The sequence below is a fragment of the Bicyclus anynana genome, chromosome 14 (assembly GCF_947172395.1).
Source record: "Bicyclus anynana chromosome 14, ilBicAnyn1.1, whole genome shotgun sequence".
Classification (NCBI taxonomy): Eukaryota; Metazoa; Arthropoda; class Insecta; order Lepidoptera; family Nymphalidae; genus Bicyclus; species Bicyclus anynana.
Window position 1 is genome coordinate 14,080,371 of NC_069096.1, and position 21,175 is coordinate 14,101,545.

The following is a 21,175-nucleotide window of genomic DNA, read 5'->3' on the forward strand; positions in this document are numbered from 1 at the left end:
TATTGTTGCTCGCTCAATATTGTTTTATCTTTATTCAGCTTTTATTTTCTTAGAGCGAATATTGAATGCTTTCATAGTGTACGAAATAATTAAGTACGGAATGCAGATAATCGTGCGCGAGTCAGAAAAAAAAAAGCTTATAAAAAAATAGTAGCAACACTAAATGTCACGAAAAATCCCACACAAAAATCTCACTTATAAAATATTTTAAGTAAATTTGCAATTCAGCGTTCTTATTACACAGAACTGTGCCAAAAATGTGAAACTTTGCTTAAGTTTGACCAAAACCTCGGCATGTTTCACCAAGAGATTAGAGTAGGTACGTAATTCAAGATACAGCCATTCCTGTCTGTTCTTTTGAGATATGGAGACAATGAGTCCCTGGGGGTTTAACGAGGTTTAAATGTTATGTATGTCGGCGTTAGAATTATGACGTAAGTATGACGTGTTGTGTTGGTATGTTTATCTTGTAAAGTTAACTCATTTGCGCCTTGTTAAATTATATAGCAATTTAAACAGAGATAACAATTGATATAATATTTGTTGCTTATTTGCTATGACATTATTATGTGGTAAAGCCTATTTTATTGTTCTAATTTTGTTGTTAAAAGGTATAGAAGAGTAAAAGTATCCTGAAATCAGCGCTTATTAATTGCTATTATGATACGCCATTGGTTCCGTACCTACTGGAATATGGACTTGTGGAGAGGTAAGTGTCTGCAGCAACATCCCTTACAGTACAACATTTTTTTAAGTTTTTAAATATTAGGTATATTATTTAAAGTCAATATTTATTAAAGGAGGCATTTTCTCATTTCCATTTTAAAATTATCTATTCTTCTACTCGTAATATATCTAAGCTTAAACGTAGGAAATTTACAAAATGTAAGTCTTCGAACAACAACAAACAGTACCACATAATAGCAAGACGCTGTGAAATCCTTACGTTGCGTATACCCAGGCATCTCGTACTACATAAATGATTTGCATCCACATCTATACTAATATTATAAAGCTGAAGAGTTTGTTTGTTTGTTTGATTGAACGTGCTAATTTCGGGAACTACTGGTCCGATTTGAAAAATTCTTTTTAGTGTTAGATAGCCCATTTACACAGGAAGGCTATAGGCTATATATTATCCCCGTTTTCCTACGGGAACGGGAACCACGCGGGTAAAACCGCACGGCGTCAGCTAGTTTCTAATATGCACAGAAAATTTGGAATGCCGGCGTTTGTGTTTCCTGACACCTACCTATTTAAACACCTTAAAATCAAAAGTGAATAGAATAGGCGTCGTCTAGATGAGCACGGCGCTTGAACTTAGCATTCGCATCGCATTACTGTTTCCCATCAGGCATAATAGGGATGATGACAGTATTTTAAATTGTATATAAATTAAGATTATGCTAATAGTAAAGGAATTTTGTAAAAGTAACAGGGTATCTGCGATCATTACTTTCGGAGCTACAGGGATTTAGAGGGTCAGATTTGCGGCGCTGCCACGGATCCCTGAAAAACGCCCCATACAAAATGGCACGAACTTATGACGTCGTTAGGTAATTAATGATCGTTAGATTTGTATGGGCGTTTAAACAAAATTATCTTTGTTATTTCTGCGTTTATGTTTATAGTTCAAATATTAAAAAATGTCACATTTAATGTAAGGAAGCTAAAACCGTATGAATTTTCATTTAATTACGATAAAATATTTTTAGTACATTTTGAAATTTCATAATCTTATTTATTTTGCAAATACCCAGTCAATCTTTGCTTTTTATGTATAAATTAGTTAACATTGACCTTATTGTTAGAATAGTATAGTTTTACAAGCCTAGTTTTTAAAAATACTAAACTATTTGCATAGCAATTTTGAATCATACTAATATTATAATCACGAAAGTTTGTATGGATGTTTGTTACTCTTTAATGCCGCAACTACTGAACCGATTTGGCTAAAATTTGGAATGGAAATACATTTTGCTCTGGATTAACACATATAGGCTTATATACATAAATATATAACACAATATATTTGTATGGATGAAAAGTGTATGTCACAGGATGTCCATGGTCCCAAGGGATTTGAGAAAAACCAAAACTAAATTTTACGTAGACGAAGCCGCGGGCTAGTGTTGCAATAAGTCAATTTTGTCTCACTTAATTTTTGCCGCTCTGGCTAAATGTCCTTACAGGTCCTTGTCGCTTACTGATCGGGCCCTGGGTGGCTATTCTGTAAATATATATCACTTCGACAGTGTGAGCTTCGAACTCGTATCTATCGCTCTCTTTCTATAGTACTAAGTTAGACAGAGAGAGACAGAGGTGAATTCGAAACTCGCACTTGCGAGTTATATAAAACATCGTTACTGAATAGCCCTCCTGGTCGCTGTAAAAATATCGAAATTTGGTAGTTGATGCAATGTGCGTGCGCTATAAGCAGCGCTGTATACTTGACAGTCTGTGGCCGACATTAATCAAGACGGCTGTAAATAATTCTTATAAGGTAATGAGTCACCGAGGTTACTGGTCCAGCGACATGCTCTGCCGCACGTCTTACTGTCTTGTGCTACGTGCTCCGACCGTCGTCGTTACTTTGCGATTGCTTTCGTATTTTAGTAATTCTAGATGACCAAGGGTATTTGCGATTGTATTCTAGTAATTGTAGATGGCCAAGGGTATTTGCGATTGTATTCTAGTAATTGTAGATGGCCAATGGTGAGATATCGGAGCTTTCATGTTCCTTCCCTGCGAAGTGTAGCTCTGTTTTATAGGCGATGGTTTGGGTCATCAACGCTAAAGCTATTAAGAGCGCGCAGCGCGTAAAGTATAAAAAACTGAAAAGAAACCTATTAAATAATTTTAGAAGAAAATTATTCTATCCATTATCTAAGGTCCCGACTGTTTTCTAATTGCTTTCTACACTTCTGGACTGAGCTTGTTTTTTTCTTTTCAGTTTTTTATACTTTATGCAGTCGGGTTTTTTTATTTGTTTAATTAATTTATTTGACACTTTTTAGTTACGATAGATGGTTAATTTCGGATTTATTTATTACGTTTATTACAAAGTACGATAATACGATAATACGTCCAACCGAGGTTAAGCAAATATTCAAAAAAAACTACAGAACGCTCGGTGGTCGAATGTCGGATTCGAATTCGTCGCACTTCGATTTTTATAATCAATATATTTAATCGATTTTTATAATCAATATATTTAATTTAGTCTATTTTATAACTTCACTTCACAAACCTGCTCGCACCTATAGTCTTCCGCCTCGCGTATTTTGTATAGACAACTAATAAATAACGTTTTTCTAATTGTAGTTTTTTTAAACATGGCCATGATATACCATTTTAGAATCCTCACAAAAAGCTCTTGAATTTAATAACCATATTGCAATATTAGAAAAAAAACCACCGTTTTTTCACCACCGTCTATAGCGTCTCATAGTCGTCTTGTTATTTTTTTTTAGTTTCACCTATCTAAGAACACTTGGGTTATTGAGACAAATCTAATGATATCCTAATTACGTAAATCCTTTCAGTGGTTTGGATGATATGAGGTAATAAAGAATATTACATACATATATACATACATACATACATACATACAAACATACAAGATACGCGCGAAAAACATAACCCTTCTTGCAGTCGGGTAAAAACAACGCCCATAAACAAATGGCCGGTAGTACTTTAAACGATCGTTTACTCAAGCGTTAAACCAGAAGGAGACGTTGATTGATAAATCAGTTGGAGGTCAGTGATCGCATGCACTGCGGCACGTTTGCAAACGTATGCAACACTGCCAGACGACAAACAAAACCTACATGATATATCCTTCATATCTAGGTAGACATTAACAGAAATAAAATGATAATGCTGCTAACTCGGGCTAGGGTTGCCATCCATCCGAGTTATATTAGATACTAACTGACGCCGCGCGGTTTCACCCGCGTGATTCCTGTTCCCGTAGAAATACGGGGATAGCCTATAACCTATAGCCTTCTTCGATAAATGGGCTATCTAACACTGAAAGAATTTTTCAAATCGGACCAGTAGTTCCTGAGATTAGCTCGTTCAATCAAAGAAACAAACTCTTCAGCTTTATAATATTAGTATTGATAATTAAAATCTGAGGCAATCTGAAAATATCGATGTTTTTGACATAAAAATACTTATTTGTTTGTCTGTGATTTCAAAATTAACTGTATTCTCAAGTCATCATCGTTATCTATCCATATTTAGCTCACAGCTGAGCGCGAGTCCCCTCTCAGAATGAGAGGGATTAGGCCAATAGTCCACCACCGTTGGCCTAATGCGGATTGGCAGACTTCACCCACGCAGAGAATTATTAAAAGGATAAAGAGCCGTGATAGACCAGTGGATATGACCTCTGCCTTCTGTACGGAGGGCGTAGGTTCGAATCTATGGCGCAAGCCTCCAACTTTTCAGCTATATGCATTTTAACAAATTAAATATCACGTGTCTAAAACCAGAGAATACATATGCAAAAGAAAACGGTGAAGGAAAAACATTGTGAGTAAACCTGCATACCTGAGAATTTTCTTAATTCTGGTGTATGACATCCGCCCATCTGCGTCTGCAGCGTGGTAGACTATTAGCCTAACCCGTCGTTCTGAGAGGAGACTCGTGCTCAACAGTGAGCTGAATACGGTGTGATAATGAGTCATTTAAAGGCCACAGAACACATGCGAGTGATACAGACGCACGCGAGACGGTTAGGTATTGTACAGTAAATAAGTAATTTTTTTTTTATTCTTTACATGTTAGCCCTTGACTACAATCTCACCTGATGGTAAGTGATGATGCAGTCTAAGATGGAAGCGGGCTAACTTGTAAGGAGGAGGATGAAAATCCACACCCCTTTCGGTTTCTGCACGGCATCGTACCGGAACGCTAAATCGCTTGGCGGTACGTCTTTGCCGGTAGGGTGGTAACTAGCCACGGCCGAAGCCTCCCACCAGCCAGACCTGGACAAATTAAGAAAATCTTAATCTGCCCAGCCGGGGATCGAATCCAGGACCTCCGTCTTGTAAATCCACCGCGCATACCACTGCGCCACGGAGGCCGTCGAAATAATAAACAATGTTATCCATTTAGTAAATTAAACACGCTAATTATGAGCGGACGTTGATACGTATGTTACAAATTACGGTAGGTACTACGAATGTACAATTCTGTGTGGGTTACCAATTCTTTTAAACTTATTTCGTGGTTGTTCATTATGAATGTTATTTAAACGGGTACATACCACGATGAAACGACGAGATTTTTTATTGTCGATATTTCGACCCAGTTGCATGGTCACGGTCATGGTCAGATCGTGGTCACGACGGGACACGATGAGTCCCGTCGTGACCACGATCCCCGTTTAAATAACATTCATAAGGTTACCAATTCGTCTCTATCTCTCTCTTTATTTATAATATCGTGTTAATAAGAAAGAGAAAAATACTCACACTGACCATTCGTAAATATAATAGGGTAGTTGACCCTTATCAAATTAAATATAAAAAAAATATTAATTTCCTGTAGTACGTACATGGATTAAGGGTCCAAAATATATCGATATCGATTAGTAAAAGTTAAGGATTTCTTAATTTAAATAACACGTATTTTTTCAAATTTTCCAAACTTCAAACCGCTGTGGTCCATTTTGTGACGTCACTAACGCACTTGATGTACTAAACAGTCATCACGTCACGAATCAGTTGAAATATATGGCCGACAATCGTTTTGGCTCGTGTTGTCAAAAACATATTTAAAAACTAAAATTTTCATATAAGTAATCGAAAATGTTTTTTTTTTCAAACTAGTTGAACGATAATTAACAATTTAACACCATTAATTGGTCCAGGTCTGGCTGGTGGGAGACTTTGGCCATGACTAGTATACGTAGGTAGGTAGTACGTATTCCCACGGGAACGGGAACCACGCGGGTGAAACCGCGCAGCGTCAGCTAATACCTAAATAAAATTCAACAGTTATTGTCATATTTCAAACATTCCTCACGAATCACTCCATATATTGGTATAAAAGTACATGCAAATTCAAAGCATAGCATCCGATAGAATTTGAATTTGAATCATTAAATACTTAATAAATAATTTGCATGCCTAATTGGCAAGATACATTTACCATCTACATCTACCGACCACCTGTATAAATAATGCATGTATCTGCAAAGAAATAAATTGATTGATTGATTGATTGATAGAATTAAAAATAAAAACTAAACGCAGTTTTCAAGTTTATCGCGAACAGATAGATAGACAGACGCGGCGGATTTTTTATAATATCTATAGATAACGTATCTATAATTCAAACAATACTTTATTGTACCTATATAACACTAAACTTAAGCCCCCTACCCACAATAAGTTGGTCAACGACCGATCTAAAGGGCCTACATGCACTCTCTCACGTAGACAATGGGTCTACATCAAGACATGCAATCCGTTCATAGAAAGTGAAAAAAATATTTGGGAGCGAACGTGACTCGGCGCATGTCGACTAGTACTGAACTAGTGAGGTAAAATCCCTTCGCTCAAAGTTCTATGAATCTTTATGGACTGTTTGTTCAAAGAAGACGTGTGATAACTATATTTATGTATTTATTTCCTGTATTACTCGATGCCGAAGGAGGAACATGTAAATTGTATTAACAAATCTATATATACTTGGAAAAATAAAGTGATTCAATAAAATAAAAAACCAGACTGCATAAAATATATAAACTGAAAAGAAAAAAAAACAAGCCTAGTCCACAATTGTAGAAATCAATCAGAAAACGATTCGATACTGAAGCCAAAAATATTTTTTTTATTTTTTGTGTCTGTCGTATTTTTGTTGACCAGACATCACGCTGAAATTACTGAATGAATTCAAATGAAACCATAATGAATCTCAGACCACATACGAAGTAGATTATATAGTCATAGGATATTTTTTATCGCGAAAATGAAATCCGAAAGGGGTGAAACAGGGGTTGAAAGTTCATATAGAAAGTCCTTCATTTTTCAAGTTACATTTGTAATAATTAGTAGGTAATACTACCAAAAAAAATACTAAAAATAATGTAATTCTAGATTTTCCAAAATTCTACCCCTAAAAGGTTAAAAAGGTTTTAAAGTTTTTTTAATATAAATCGTCCATGTTTGAAGTTATATTTTTGTAAAATGACAAGTGGAATATTTATTAAATATAAAACATGTGAAAATATAAATAATACTAAATGAAATAAGGGTTGAAATTACATCGATTTCCACGCGGACGGATAGTAAAAGAGCAACTTCTGAGTGTATTGATTTCTGAGCCTGCTCTTCTCAGCGAAACCTGCCTTCCGAACCGGTAGTAGAGTCACTAGTAACGTATGTTTAATCCTAATTATACAAATATTAACTTTTAATATTATTGCCGTAACGTACTAATGTTTGTTTACGTGTAACACGTAAACAAATATTAAATTATTATGTTTACGTATTTATTTATGTACAATGATTAAACATAATAATTAGATTATAAACGCAAAGAAAACAATAATTAGGAATATCATTACAACACTAATGTATACACGAATGTATTATACTTTGTGTGTTGCATATGCTGTTGTTTTATATGTTACTTATTGATTGCGAACTCCGAGTGCTGACGACGATTGCCGGTGTGCAGAAAACTCAATCGAGTTTATGTCTACTGATAAGTTATAAGAACAGTTAAAAGAAATGTATATTTATATTTAAATAAATAAATAAATAAATAAATAAATAAAAAATATAAAGTAATGTTATAAATATAAATTGGACTTTGTTCATTACGTCTTTACGCATAAACCCTGTGGCTCACTTATAATTGTTTCAATAACCGATGATTTAAATTATTTTGCCAATTAAAAACTACTTTATTAGCGAGTGTCATAGTGTGACGTTTAAACTTTATTGCACAAAATCAGTAACGCGACTGGCAGCGTGACGGTGTATACGCTGCCTAACAAACAACTGAGCTCAAGTCATCAAATACCCTCTTATATAAACCAACACTGATACATCCCCTCTACAATAACATAAATAATGAATCTTAATACTACCTGTAATCTAGGAATTGTAACAATATGGCTATATTATGTATATTTTTATTTTATTAATAGGCTATATTTTATCCCCATATTTCTACGGGAACTCAAAATATATGGGCGCTACTGGTATCTTTAGAAATCTAATAAAAACAGGAAATATTTCTATACTTTGTATTCAATTAAGAGAAGACAATGTTTTTAAGTCATTTACACTAGTGACAGCTGCTACCGACGACTGCAGTCGACTGCGGTTGGCTCTTGGCTGCCGCCGAGACGTCGTTTTACTTACTTTTAGTTCATATAAAGTAATTGTAATAAATAAATTCGTATACTAACTATTTTTAGTATGGTTCAATCTCACGGTTAAAATTATGAAAAGGATAGCACCATTTACATTTAATTATAATAATTTTCACTTTGCCTAATGCAATTTGTCTAATAAATGTAATCATTTTCCTTCAGGGATAATTTATGCATATCCCTTAAAAGCGTTTACCGAGAGCTTAATTTAATTAAAATACAGGAAAATTCAAAGCACAGTTAGGCCCAAATTAAAATTCTAATTTAAATGATTTTCTTAAAATAATAATTATATAAGTATATACATAAAACCTTTATAACATTACTCCTGAATTTGCAAAGGAAATATAATATTTTAAGGTCGTGTCATTGGGATAAAACACCAATGATACACTGTTTCTTACAATCTGTAAGTAATATTACCTGACGGGGATTTTCATGTTCGTTAGCAAAGGTATTATTTTGCAAATAAGGTGCCTATTATTGTGTATATATATATTTATAGGTGTGTATGTATATATATATATACAATGATATATATATATATATATATATATATATATATATATATATATATACAGGAAGAAAATTTTTTTAGTGCGGATATTTTTATATTTTGTACATAAACAAAATTTAATGATCACGTATTTTTTTTTTTTTTTTAACTCAAAAATAACAAAATTATCGTTAGCTAAAGTTATTTACTTTTGAACAGAATTTTAGGGTCACCCTATTGTGCGTTTATTTTATTTTCGTTTGATACCTAAAGGACGTCACCAGATCACTTTTAAGCTGAATATATCTTGTTTAGTAATAATATGTACATTATTTTGTTATTTTAGAGACATAAATTAAAAAAAAAATTACATTAAATGTATCGAACTGTTTGTAGATTTATATTCTATTAATGATACAGAACCACGAAAAAAAATATCCGCACTAAAGACCGAATCACCCTGTATATATATATTTGTTTGCAAAACAATGCCTTGCAGCATAATATCACCTACCTCGTGATATTTTATGTGTAATGTATGTGTAATGTTTTGTTCAATCAATTATACCGCCCCGCGCTTACCGATGATACTTACAAACAGCTAGCTTTCTATTGGTAAACCAATTTTATCGGTTCATATTAAAATCGGTTCAGTATGCCCATAGATGACTCCCTACAATGTCACAAACTGACAAACTCTTATTATATTAGTATGGAATATAGGTGTGGATTTTTATCTTCTCCTAACAAATTAGCCCCCTTCCATCTTAGATTGCATCATCACTTAATATCAGGTGAATTTGTAGTCAAGGGCTAACTTGGAAAGAATTAAAACAAAGATATATTGGATGGCCAAATTAGTCATACATTTATAGCTATGTTAGCTTTAGTTAATCATCATCATTAAAATCCATAAGATGGCATGTGCTAGAATAAGTCCTTCGTAAGGACTTTCAAAGATCACGTACTTACATCATCATCATCAACAACCCATATTCGGCTTACTATTGAGCACGAGTCTCCTCTAAGAATGAGAGGGGTGCTAATAGTCCACCACGATGGCCTAATGCGTATTGGCAGACTTTTCACACACGTAAAAATGATCAAAATCTAGTGAATACTCACAACTCAGGCACAAAAGTTACTTATTAAATAATTAATCAACACTAAAATTATAACGCTTTCTTTGTTTGTTTGGCTGAACGCGTTAATCTCAGGAACTCCTGGTCCGATTTGAAAAATTATTTCAGTGTTAGATAGCCCACTTATCGAGGAAGGGTATTTTATCCCCGTGTTCTTGCGGGAACTGGAACCACGCAGTCTCTTCTAGTAAGAACTAAAGTAAAAAATATATTAATTATAGTATAAAGTTTGGTATATCAATGGATCGTTTTATCAAATGACCTGCAAGGAGTGAGAGATTTAGGTCTGAACCCTTTTTAATTCTAATTAAAATCTACGGTACGCCGTTGTTATGTAGATTTTTGAGTAATTACCTTCTCAGGTATGTACAAAGGGTGTTCTTTTAAACCATTACCTTTACAAGTGTAAACCTATTAGCTGACTAGGCAAGTGTTGTTCTGTCGTATAAATTACGAAGCATCCTATGGCTTAGGAGGCTCAAAAATTGCTTAACGATCTACTCTTATCTAAAATAAAATAAAATAAATAAAAATAAAAAAATAAAAATAAAAAATAAAAAAGCCTTTTATTTCTTGCATAATTTTATACAGAATTTATGTTAGTAATCTTATCTACTTTCTGGATTTTTTAATGAGAAAGAATACAATAAGGAATTTAAGCTAACTTATCCTATAACTACAAATCATGCCAACGTGGAATGGTGGCAAGAATACTGGCTGCATTTCCGCGCTGGACAGCCAGGCTGATGCTTTGCGCAAAAAATGAGTCCGCTTTTCTGTCACCAGTCGAGGCAACTAGCCGCGGTGAAGTGATTCGGAGATTTTTTTTTGGCACTGCGACTTCATGGCCTGGATTGAGGTATTGTTACTTAAATATTCTTCAAGAAATACTCATAATTTTCATTCTAAATCTTTGATTTACCACCATAATATCATTCCATAAACTAATATTTCAAAAGTGCTTAAATAAACTAAGTCTACTTGAAATAAATGAATTTTGACTTGGAGTATATGATAAAATAGTAATATACATACTTTGAAAGTGGCTCGTTTTTCCTTGGAAAATATTATTTCAAATGAAATAACATTTTTTCAAAGAATCATTCAAAATCTTTGTATAACCAAAACGCCTTTGATAAGAGGTAGGTACCTAACTATTTAACAACAACGATGATTGAACCCAGAACTTCTGGGAATTCAATTCACTGTTAACGATTGAACTATTGTTAACCATTGATTTATTGTTTCCCAAATTCTTGTGAACGTTCACGATAAAAATATAAACAAAGAATACAATTGTTATCGTAATCACTACATGTAGGGTTGCGCGCATCAAAAAAAGCGATAAGTCACGTTTTCACCACTAAAATATAATGTTATTAGCAATTATGGAGACACTACTTTAACCGACATCCAAAAAGTGGAGGTTTTATGTTGTATATGTGTTTTTAGCCGTGCCTTCATTCCTGCGTTCAAATTTCTCTCCTATGTGAAGACCGACCGACTTTAAAAAGGACGCTCTGTCTATCTTGTATGAATTATATCCCTACATACTTGTAGGTAACATGTATATTTCAATAAAAACTAGTGATCCAGTAAGTAATTTGATTGTGATATTTTCTGGAACTTACTTTACTGAACCTAAGTATCTTAGGTCGTATGAAAATAATAAATCAATATTCTTTTTTGTTTTCTTTTCTCCGCTCATGAATCGAATTATTATGATTCCGAACCGGTTTAATAGGTAGGTACTTCAGCGACGAAGCTATTCCAATAAAGATACGTATGCAAAACAAACAAACTACTTGATGTAATTAATATGTGCAAATAACGTATATAAAGATTAAATAAAGATTTAATACTGTATTTCGGTTGACCGTTATTGCTCTGTATTGGATATATTTATCCTTGAAAGCAATTCAATCCAATCTAAATTGTAAACAAAGGCCCTGGTCCAAAGTTCCTTATCAAGTGATGTCATTTATTATATCGATATGTTTTTTTATCTTTCATGATTTACAACACTATAGTTTTGGTTACATTGCATTTAGGTAACTGCAGATAACATTATTCAGAATACAATACAATAAAATAATACAATACAATACAAATTATAAGTACCTATTTTTTTTTTTTACTTACCACTGAGAAGGATGCACTGAAACACATTACCAACTTTTTTTTACCATCTCATTAAAAACTTAAATAAGTATTGTTTAATTTATTTAGTTTGCTTAATTAATGTACAAAATATTTACACAACAAATGAGGATGATGGCATAACATTTACCTATTTCACAGCGTCAATAAGTAACAAAATCGGCATTGATCGACTTTTTATATAAATCCATCCAAATCATTTATTTACTTTCACAAAATGGTATCTATCACCTAATGATCAAGGATTAGATATACCAGCTAAATTAATCCTAGATTGTTATAATTGCACAAAATATATCCAGTATGCCTTATACCTATTTTACACAATTGATACTGTTTTAACATTAACCATTAAACCGAAGCTTTGCGGTTCACCACTAATTTATAGTTGAAGCAGACATCGAAACCGATCCTCGGCACCGTCACTCCCACTACAACAACATGCTATAAATAAACAAACGGCCACCCCTTCCCTTTCATCGATAAGTTAAAGTTGTTTAAAACTTGCCAACACTACTTTTGTACGCGCGGCGTTGGATGCACGCATTGACTACCCGCGCGAGGAATCGAATACCGGTCACCGCCCGCTACCAATAAATAAATAAAAACTTTATTAATAATAATAAATAAAAAAAACTTTATAAATAAAATGCTCAGTGTATTGTGAACTTGTGTGATTGTGAATACGTGGATTAAACATTTGCAAAAATGTCCTCATCGGTGATGGCCCGTCACTGCCTGTGAGTAAATTTGAATTTAGAATGTGAATAAAATAAAAAGAAAGTGTTCAAAGCTATTTTTTTAATTTAAGAAAGCACAAGACTCGAGTGTTTTAATATTATAATAAATTAACTCTGGTTATTCGATTCGAAATTCAAATTGCGTTGAATTCGAACGGTTTTGTTTACACAGCTGCCTTACTTTTCATTTAACAATAACTATTACAATTTATTTATGTATTTGTTTGTAATTTAGAACTTTTGCAGTTATAAAACTAAAATTACAAAAGGATTTTATTATAAGTAAAGCTAAATTAAACCTATTTTATAGTAAAAGAGCCGGCTATGTAAACAATGTCTGTGAAACTAGTTTTGGTGACCTTAAATTTAAATTCGCACTGTTAGTCCTACCTACCCACAACATAGACGGTGTAATGCGCAATAAAAAACCTCTATGTGAATAAATTACCATACTAATGTTCAGGACCAGTTGTGAGAATTTTTTTATACCAACGCGAATACCATTTGATTAAATGTTTATTTTTTGCAACGAGCGGGTGATATTCTAGCTTTCGATTTTTTAAAGAGTTTTAATTTGGTTTGGAGATTTTGAATTTTATTTTATTTTATTTTTTATACAATTTTATAAACAGTTGTATTTCGTTTATTTATTTATTTATCACACAATTATCATCATCTTCATCATCATATCTGGATCTGGATCTATGTCAAGGATAACCAGCCCTTTCTCCTGGATTAATTACAATGATAACAAAAAAAAGTGTGAGTGAATTTTAAACGAAAAAATATAGGTAAAGTTTAGGCACTTTTGGACACAATATAAAAAAAATTTTGGAGTACACGTTTAGTTGTAAAAAACGGTTACGTAGGCAAGCCAAAACAGCGAACGGAGAGGTCAACGACCGTCAACACACCACGATAGCAATTCTACGATCATTATTTACAATTAATTTCTCAATATCTTTTATCATCAGGAAGGGAAATGGAGATCAGACCACTGGTCTAGTGATTAGCCGACGTGGGTTCGGATCACGAGTTCCTTGGTTCGAGCCCTGGCTATAAAGCCTACTGATATTTTCTTCTAAGAAACTTTCTCAGTCCGTTTTGGGAAGTTGGTGGTACACCCATATCCGCTCTCCTATAAAGAGGTTCGGTGGACATCCATACTTTTACTATTTTTTTTTAATTTTACTGGATTTTATAAAAAACATCATTCATCAATGTTTTTATAGAAATGCACCATGATTAATGTTTATATATATATTTTTTTAAATTTTCGATTTATAATATCAACCCACACAAAAACCACCAACACGACACGTTTTGTTATCTATGTGAATGCACAAAAAACTGCCGCAAACCGGTGTCATTTAAAAAAAACTCAACAGAAAATACGTTCAGTGAAAATGTGTTTTACCAACATATAATTAGGGTTCTATATCCATTAACACTCTGAGTATAATAGAAACGGAAAATAGATAATACTTTAATAGTGTAAGAGCAAGGCCCATGATAAATGTCGCAAATATTTTCTAAAGAAAAAAACGTTTAATTGTTTATTCTTCTTTTGTCCTTGAACTTGGCTGCACCAAGGCTCCGTATCGAGTGGGCATTCGTTATGGACCACATTCTGCGCAGTATTCATTTTACACCAAGAACTTAAGGGAAATGCGACCTTATCCAATTGTGTTTAGGTTGAATTTCATTGCCATTGTTGCAAATTATCGCGACTCCAAGACTGGCAGACCGGCTTCCGAAATAAAAACAACTGTGTAGGTATACTGTATACATTACGTATATGTCACAGTAGATATATATGTATAGACATTCCTGAAATATTTAATTATAAAGTTATCTATTATTTTGTCTAAAGTTGTTATTTATGTACACATTTTATTAGCTTATTATCTTTTACAAAACATGACTGGACCATAATCCCATCTAAAAATACTGCTAAAGCAGAATGCTCGTAGTATCTTATAAAAATTTATTCTGTGGTAATATAAGATACCTACTTAATAAGCGATTTGTATATTTTGTCAAAAGATGAATAAATGTGTGTATTTGTTACGGTGTAAAGCAAAAACACTATGATTTTGTGCAATTTATTCATTTAGTACTCGTAACTCCAGTATCAATAAATTCGATGTATTCAAATTGTGTAAAAAAAAAATAATATAATTTTAAGCTTCGATTTTTCATTCAGGATTTACTAAAACAAAACAAATGAGCTCTAAGTTGTATTACGAGTATATGCTTTAATATTTTGCCAAAAAAAGTTAATCCTCCATGCCAAAATATTAAAAAAAAATCTCCGAATCCTTACAAACATATCGACGTCAATATCGTGTGAACTTTTAAAATAAAAATAACCACATACGAGTCTCAGTCACGCTTGTTTTGCGAATGTAAACCTGTTTAGGATGCTTGTTATTTGTTATTATTTAGCACACAACACAACAATGTGTTTAATTTGTATAATTGTGTTTGTAAAGGTATTTACATTGTACCTATTTAATAATCGTAGAATGATTTGTTTCCTTTTTTTTCATACAATGAGAATAATTGCATTATTATCGATGACCCTGTCTATTCATATACCTACGTATCTCTATTTTTAAACCTAATTTTAAACTCTGGACACGGTGTGAATTCTATAGGTCCTATCTAATAATTCCATTTATTTTATTTGTATTTGGTTAATAAAAAACTTTATCTTTTATCAATATCTTTCTACAATGTAGCCGACAATGTAGCCAAAACTTTTTAGATCAAATCCAACTCCTTAAAAGCTATGAAAATCTCTCGACTATATAAGATATATTCTATATGTATATGACAAATAGTATTTTGTTTTTTTTTCGTAGACGTGCACTATAGCAGTAGCAGAAAATAATTCCAGGTTCAGATAAAATGAGATTTGTTTCAAAAACTAATCAATACTTATGTGATGTTATACCAAATTACATGATATATTTAATTATTTTAATCATTTGTCTTGAAATTAAATTAAAATTAAATTTATTCCAAGAGTCGGTGGTCTCCTTTTAAATTAGAACACCGACTCTTGGATCATAATTCCCAACTTCCTGCTATCCTGGGCCGAGCTCTTCATCCAAGTAATTTTCAGTAGAAACTGCAGTTGGTGGTGTTAAAGCCCCGTGCCGTAGAGTGAAGAGTACATTAAGCCGTTGGTTTCGGCCATTATCATTAATATATGAGTGCCAAATTAGAGAGAACGGCTGACAAAGAAATAAGGTACCTTATCGCATATTACAGGAACCATTTGAGGCCACTTTTGTTTACTTAATAAATCAAAATCTATTTAACATGAAGACATTAAATTTGGTTTACATATAAATCCTGTAAATGTAAACTTATCTAGAGCTTAAATGTATACTAGGTTCTATAATTTATAGAATTTGGCACCCACTTAGATATCATTTCTTTTGTTGGCATTTTCGATAACGACACCATTTTAGAGATTGAATTTGGTTCCCATATGCACATTTAGATAGGATTCAAATTTTACCAACCTAAGTAATAAGTCTGCCATTCCGTATTGGAGCATGGATGTGTCTAAGTTCTATATCCTCTCTTCTATAAAGATGGAGACCTGGCCAGCCTGATAATGATGACTAATTTGACTTGCCCCAGCATTATAAATCCAAATTCACTGAACATTTATAATCATGAATTATTGTCTAATGATAACAATTAAGAAGATTTAGTGTTGTCAACTACAATAAGGAAATGTTAAAAAGTTATCGATTAAGTTGCACGTTGCAGCAGTATTAAAATATAGATTAGGGCAGTGATAGTGGTGAAGTTATCATGCACGCGACACGCGTTATGTAATGTGTGATAACGCACAAAATTGTAATCTGTAAGGAGGTATGTGCCGTCGGTCACGGCTGCCAAGTGCCTAAAAAAATGCCTAAAAAATTCGTACAACTTTATAGATTATGTAATCTTATCCAATAGCGAAGGCCATATCAATGCGTTTGCTGTTGCGTTTAGAATGCGTTACCTATGGTAAACAAAATGCGTACAAATTCACACAATTCTGTTGAATATGTAATGTTATCCAATTAAGGCCACATCAATGCGTTTGCTGTTGCGCTTAGAATGCGTTATCTATAGTAAACAAAATGCGTACAAATTCACACAATTCTGTTGATTATGTAATGTTATCCAATAAAGGCCACATCAATGCGTTTGCTGTTGTGTTAAGAATGCGTTACCTATGGTAAACGAAATGCGTACAAATTCACACAATTTTGTTGATTATGTAATGTTATCCAATAAAGGCCACATCAATGCGTTTGCTGTTGCGTTTAGAATGCGTTACCTATGGTAAATAAACTAAAAGCCTACTGTTCACACGCATGTTTGGTGGCAGTGTTATTCAAGTGTTCCATTCTCTGTCTAACTGCCATTTATTTATTTGTTAAATCCACCACTTACTAGACTCCGCGCCACGAAAGAAGTCCTGCGGCTAAAACCTGAACTAAAATTGACAGCGCCTTACGCAAATGATAATAAGACCGCCATTGCCAAATGACTATGAGCGCCATTAAGACATTGGCGCCGCGTCTACGGGACTTGTATCGGGATCTATGTGATCTAAAAAACTTTCTTTTTTTGCATCTTGCATTGTAATTGTAAAAATACCAATAATGGATTATAAGTTCATTGTAGGAACTAAATCAACTATTTTCAATCAACGCTGCACCTACAAATTCAGACAACTTTGTAGATTATGTAATTTTATCCAATAGTGAAGGATTAATGCGTTTGTGGTTGCGTTGAGGATGATCCTGTGGTATAAGCCTTGTGATCAGTCAATTATTAATACTATCATAGGCAAATGAGGTAGGCAGTTATTAAGTTTAGACGGTGGCTTTAGGAGGAAGCAGGTTTCAAGCGTTTAGTCTAGATCTTCAGCTGCCCTAGTATTAAATGTATTTTTTGTAACATTTTTTATGATATCATGAGCAATCATGGCCCACACTAAGCCTCGTGGCTATCGTTCGTTTGAGATCCTTGAAGTGTGAAAAACATGTTAAAGAATTTTTAACAGTGTTTTTCTGATACCTGCTATCTCACAAACCCACTACGATCTAAGTTCCATTGTCTACCATACTTACCTGTCATATATGGTAGAGGCATGGATTACACAAACTTTCAGCTTTCAATAATAAAAACTCAAATTTTCTCAAGGAAGTCTAGTTATCGTATTATGTTCTCAATTTAATCTATATACAGACCACTTGTGATTGACGAATTGCAAAAAAGTCCATTTACCTATAATAACCTAAAACTTGAAATAAATTAGAAGTCCATACTCCGTTTCACTATGACAGTATTGCATGACAAAAAATGTAATCTAAATTCCCGCGGCGTCTTGCAAGTCCTCGCGGCATCCTAAGCGTCGTAAACATTCTGAATCACGAGCTATAAATAGAACGATTTTATACATTAGAAGCGGACAGTCTGCGGCACTTGGAGTCCTTATTTAGCGAGTCAGTTAAAGCTAGTTATAAGACAATTGAACGATGGAACGAGCTATCTATGTTAGGAGTATCTCTGCGTGATCGAATCAAAAATGAGGAGATCCGCAGAAGAACCAAAGTCACTGACATAGCTCAACTAGCTGCGAAGTTGAAGTGTTCGTCATTGGTGGAAGTTCTTTCTCGCTTAAACTCAGCACGTTCATCGTTATCAACCCATATTCGGCTCACTGCTGTGCTTGAGTCTCCTCTCAGAATGAGCCAATAGTCCACCACACTGGCCCAATGCGGATTGGCAGACTTTACACACGCAGATAATTAAGAAAATTCTCTGGTATGCAGGTTTCCTCACAATGTTTTTCTTCACCGTCAGCACACCAAGGTGCAATTGTAGGATATGTAGGAGCATTACCACCTTATGTTTCCCGCAAGTCTTGATGTATCTTCTCCGTACTGACATTTTTCATGGACAGGTATTTAATTACCGCGCGAACGGTTGTTAACGATGATGATATCTCACAGTTTGTCCCGGCCGACGCGTCGGCAGCTGTCGACGTCGGCGTCCCGGCGCACGTCCACCTCGCCGCAGAGACGCAACGTGGCGGCGCCGGCACTCAGCGCCAGCTACAAGAGATTCACCGACATCCCCGGCCCCATCGCCCTGCCCATGATGAGACACCATGCTCACGTTCTACCCAGAATAGGTAATATTCTATTAATATATTATTATAGAATAGGTAATATTCTATTATTGCTTGGGGTTTCTCTGCGTGATCGAATCAGAAATGAGGAGATCCGCAGACGAACCAAAGTCACTGACATAGCTCAGCGAGTCGCGAAGCTGAAGTGGCAATGGGCAGGCCATATAGTTCGAAGAGCCGATGGACGTTGGGGTCCCAAGGTGCTGGAATGGCGACCCCGCACCGGAAAGCGCAGTGTTGGTCGACCCCCCACTAGGTGGACTAAAGACATCAAGCGGGTTGCAAGGAGCCGCTGGATGCTAGCGGCTCGAGACCATTTTGTTTGGAAGTCCATGCAATATGATGATGATGATGATGATGATGATGATGATGATGATGATGATGATGATGATGATGATGATGATGATGATGATATGATATATAGATATATGATATATATATACATATAAATATTCCTGTTCGCTGTTAGTTTAGGTTTATAGTAATGCTGTAAACTTAAGTAATCAATTTGCTACGATCATTTTTCATTTTAGTATTACTTTCTGCTGACAAGCTTCATATCTGTGTTTCGTTATGTATTCTGTAGTTTCATTTTCAAAGGCATGTATGTCGTTGCAATTATTATACAGGGTGCTGGGGAGTATTTCCCATAATTTCAAGGAGTTGACGAATCCACATATAGTATAGGAGCCGATCTGCAAAAGTAATATTTTTTTAACTAAAAATTAAAAACTTTTTATGTTTTCATACAAAGAAGTTCAAATAATTCCGACTATTCATGTAACACACACCTTTATCTATCTTTGCATTTAAAAATTTTAAAGTTAGGCTACGTCATGCGTAAGGACGCGTATAAGGGACACATTTAAAGATCTATTTACAAAAGAAATATTATTTGCTCCGAAAATATCAATTTTAGAACACATTTTTTAACATGTTTTAGAACACATTTTAAATTATTTTTTAGTAAAAAATAATCCCATATTTATGGGAAATACTCCTCAGCAACCTGCATACAGCACATAAATTCAAAAATAGAATCCTAAACAACAACAGATGTAGGTATCAAAAAAAAGGTAAAAACTCGTAATTTGAAGCCGCGCGTATCTCACCGCTAAGAGAAACTAAGATTAGAGTAATTAATTTCATTAGACACAGGCCCCAATTTCGCTTGACGTGAATTTTTAGTCTATCTCGGCAGATTTACACTCGCGGAATGGTTTACGTTGAGCTGGAATGTTCGTAGTGTGCTGCTATTTACGCATAATACTAGCGAACGCCAGTGACTTCGTCCGCTAGAACATCAGTGTAAGCTTTCATACCCCATTTATCCCTTTTATATTTTAGATTTTAACAATAATCAATTAATTACAGTAAATCTTTGAAAAATATTAAAATTTTACAAAACTTAATAGTTACTTATTTTAAACCAATATTGCCCAGCTACGCCGATTGATAGTTGGTCCAGGTCTGGCTGGTGGGAGGCTTCGGCCGTGGCTATTATACCAACCTACCAAAGACATGCCGCCAAGCGGTTTAGCGTTCCGGTAAGATGTCGTGTAGAAACCGAAGGGAGTGTGGATTTTCATAACAAGTTAGCCCGCTTCCATCTTAGATTGCATCATCAGTTACGATCAGATGAGATTGTAGTCAAGGGCTAACTCGTAAGGAATGAAAAATAAAGCCATTTTCAAAATTTTCAACCCTTTTAAACCCTTTAAAGTTTAAATTTAAAAATTCTTAAATCACATCTCACGATGTATGCTAAAACTTTCATAAATATAGGTACATTACTAAAAAATTAAGGAGTTACTTACAAACCCTGTTTCATCTCCTTCAAATATTTTTTGAAACACAAACTAGCCCATATTCTGCTCTAAGATCTGATTTATCTCTATGCCAAAATTCATCAAAATCGGTTCATTTGTTTAGCCGTGAAATAGTAACATTCAGACAAACTTACTTTTGCAATACTATGAATAAGAGAAAGTCACCGCAATAACCTGAGTTATATTTATAGCCAAC

General features: G+C 34.1%; 1 protein-coding gene across 1 annotated transcript in view; it reads left to right on the top strand.

Moving 5' to 3' along the window:
• The first annotated feature begins 12,700 nt into the window (after positions 1–12,700).
• Positions 12,701–21,175, top strand: part of LOC112049828 (probable cytochrome P450 49a1) — a 48,958-nt gene continuing 40,483 nt past the window's right edge. The window contains exons 1-2 of the mRNA XM_052885258.1: positions 12,701–12,936; positions 18,972–19,153. Of these exons, the coding sequence (XP_052741218.1) occupies positions 12,905–12,936; positions 18,972–19,153 (214 nt within the window). The 5' untranslated portion in view covers positions 12,701–12,904. The remainder of the gene's footprint in view (positions 12,937–18,971; positions 19,154–21,175) is intronic.